General features: G+C 39.7%; 1 protein-coding gene across 1 annotated transcript; it reads right to left on the bottom strand.

Moving 5' to 3' along the window:
* Positions 1-1063: 1063 nt before the first annotated feature.
* LOC141679524 (uncharacterized) lies at positions 1064-1813 on the bottom strand. Its single transcript, XM_074486005.1, has one exon. It carries the CDS (start codon positions 1811-1813, stop codon positions 1064-1066), a length of 750 nt encoding a protein of 249 aa, XP_074342106.1.
* Positions 1814-3587: the final 1774 nt, after the last annotated feature.

The raw sequence follows: 3587 nt of genomic DNA on the forward strand, positions 1-3587 counted from the left end.
GATCCGTATATATCTCACATTTCTCTCCATATAGGTAATGTCTCCATAGCTTCAAAGAAAATACAATTGCAGCCAATTCCAAGTTATGAGTTGGGTACCTTTTCTCGTGAGGCTTAAGTTTTCTTGACGCGTAGGCTATCACCTTCCCGTGTTGCATTAAAACACATCCCAATCCTTTGTGTGACGCATCACTGAATATTACAAAGTCTCCTTGATCATCACTGAATCTTGACGGTGACTAACTTTTGCTTCAATTCCTGAAAACTCTTTTCACAACTCTCCGTCCATTCAAACTTCTCATTCTTTCAGGTTAACTTTGTCAATGATACTATAATCTTCGAGAAATCCTTCACAAATTTTCGATAATATCCGGCCAATCCCATGAAACTTCTAACTTCAGTCGGGGTCTTCGGCCTTTCCCAATTCATTACAGCTTCTACCTTTGCTAGATCAACTCAAATACCTTCACTTCCGACAATATATCCTAGAAATTGAACTTCTCTCAGCCAGAATTCACACTTAAAAAACTTGGCATATGACTTCTCGTTTCTTAAAGTCTCCAAAGCTATTCTCAGATGTTCAGCATTTTCTTCCTCGGTCTTTGAGTGTATTAGAATGTCGTCAATAAACACAATGACAAACTTGTCCAAATACTCCTTGAATACTTGGTTCATCAAATCCATAAAGGTGGCTGGCGCATTTGTCAATACGAATGCCATAACTAAAAACTCGTAATGTCCATATCTGGTTCTGAAAGCAGTCTTTGGTATGTCTTCCGGCTTAATCTTCAACTGATGATATCCCGATCGTAAGTCAATCTTCGAGAAGTAAGTTGCTCCTTTAAGTTGATCAAACCAGTCGTCAATACGAGGTAAATGGTACCTACTCTTAATTGTTAATTTGTTCAACTCTCTATAGTCGATGCACAGTCTCATGCTTCCTTCTTTCTTTTTCACAAACAGAACTGGAGCACCCTACGGAGATACACCGGCCTTATAACTCCTTTATCCAACAAATCCTGTAGTTGCTTGGCCAATTCCTTCATTTCTACTGGTGCCAAACGCTAAGGTGCCTTCGATACAGGTTCCACGCCAGGTGCTAAGTCGATAGAAAACTCAATTTGACGATCAGGCGGTAATCCTGGAAGTTCATCCGAAAATATATCAGGAAATTTGCTAACTATCGGGATATTTTCTATATTCAGCGTCTCCCTAGATCTATCAATTACATGAGCCAAATGCCCTTCACACCCTTGTCTTAACAACTTTTTAGCTTGAATTATTGTCAAAAATGTTTTAACTTGTTTCTGCCCTATAAACTCTAATTTCTTTTCTTGAGGGGACTTAAGAATCACTTTCTTCTTCTTACAATCTATTTGAGCACCATATTCTGCTAACCAATCCATTCCTAATATAACATCAAATTCTCCTAGTTGAAAAGGTATAAGGGAAGCAGGGAAACTATAGCCTGAAATCTCTACTTTACACCAAGGGCAAATACTTTTAACAGATACTTGTTCTTGATTAGCCACAATGATAGATAGAGGTTCAACTAACGGTTCAATTTCATAATTTAACTTGCCAACAAAAGATTCAGATATGAAAGATCTAGTAGCTTCGGAACCAAATAACACTTTAGCGTTGATGTTGTTGATAGAAAGCGTACCTGCCACAACTTTAAAACTCTGAACAGCATCCTTGATATTCATGTTGAATGTCCTGGCCTGAGCAGGATAGGAAGGAGGGAACACTGAAGTTGTAGATTCAAAAGGTTGATTTGAAGGTAGTTGAAGAGTTGGAACAAAAGATGTCATTGTTTGATTGTAAAGGGAGGTTGTCAATTGCATCAACTTGTTATTTCAGGGGGTCTTGTAATCCCTAGACATATGACCGGTCTTTCCACACTTGAAGCATGTAACAGAAAGCTTCGGGTTCTGGCACTCATTCGCATAATGACCTTTCGAATTGCACTTGTAACAAATAATGTAAGCCTTATTGCAGTTACCTATGTGTCTCTTGTTGCAGAATTTACACTCTGGATTTGTTGCTTGCTGGGATCTTTGACCGCTTGGCCCTTGAATCCTATTCTTCTGACTCTTATTATCACCCTTCTTAAAGCTTCGGGGTCCTCCCTGGTTCTGGAATCCAAACTTCTTGAAATTATTGCCACTTTGGCTCCCTCGAGCCGATCCTTCACCATTGCTTCCAAACTTTCTTTTCTTACTCTCTTTCTCCTTCAAGTTTTGATCGCTTTCTCCTTCAATTACCATTGCCTTCTGTACCACTTCAGCATATGTGGCCAATTCAAAAGCAACCACTCTGCTTCGTAGCCAAGGCTTCAATCCCCGTTGAAACCTCTTCGCTTTCTTTTATCCGTGTCCACATAATCTCCAACAAACCTAGCCAATTCAGTGAACTTTTTCTCGTACTTTCCCACAGTCATTCCTTCTTGCTTCAATTCAAAGAACTTCAATTCCATTTGAGTCTGCATATACCTCGAGAAATACTTGTCTAAGAAAATCTTCTTGAATCTACCCCAAGTGATAACTTCTTCTTCTTCTAAAGCACGGGCTGACTCCCACCAATAGTTCGTTTCGCCTTTCAGAAAATAAGACGCATATTCGACCTTCTTTTCTTCACTTGCATCAACTAGCGTGAAAGTTTTCTCCATTTCTTTAAGCCAAGATTGAGCTTCTACAGGGTCTTACAGGGTCTTGAGTTCCAAAAAACTCCGGTGGGTTCACAGCTTGGAATGATTTGAAAGTGGTAGGGGTTGGTGGTGGTGGAGGTGGTTATTGTTGTTGTTGAAGTTATTGCTGAAGGAGTTGTTATTGTTGAGCAAGGGTAACAGATTGTTGGTGAAGTATTTGCATAAGTTGAGCCAAGTTGGGTGGTGGATCTTCACGATCCCCGGTATTGGTGTTGCAAGCTCTACGAGGAGGCATGTTTCTGAATATAGACAAGAAAGGTTTATTCACTGTTCAAATTTGCATACACAGGTTATAATAAGGGTAAATATCAAGTAATAAGGTCTTATTCAAGGGATATCTTAGGGAAAGATTAAACATGATCAAGTTCTAAAGGGGTCAACAAGATTTAAACAAAAAAATTCTATCTAAGCAAGCATATATCATGGTAATGAGATGACAATATTATAAAGATAATAAAAGTGTGAAATTAACATTAGTTCAAATGAAAAGTGCGAATAAAGTACGAACAGGAAATAAAGTACAAATAAAGTCTTCCCGAAACAATCCGGGTACAAGGTACAAATGGAAATCAAAGTACTAATCATCAATGATGCTGGAAATAAGTAGACTATATGATAATCTAAGAGGATGGTGGGGGAACACGGGCACGGAGACGGCTAATCACTCGGTGGAGCTCGTCGGCAATGGAAGTAAGAGTGATCTGACTCTCTCTCTCTCACGGTATGGAATCATCAGTGCCAATCAGTCCTCAGCCATCTGGATGATCTCCTCAAGCCTGCTATCAATCGGGATCGGTTGGGCTCGTCATCAAAGTTTTCGCGGTACAACTGGTCCACCCTACGTCGAAGTTTTGCGTTCTCGCCTTCCAGTCGATCAA

This window comes from Apium graveolens, chromosome 8 (assembly GCF_009905375.1).
Source record: "Apium graveolens cultivar Ventura chromosome 8, ASM990537v1, whole genome shotgun sequence".
NCBI classification, from domain to species: Eukaryota; Viridiplantae; Streptophyta; class Magnoliopsida; order Apiales; family Apiaceae; genus Apium; species Apium graveolens.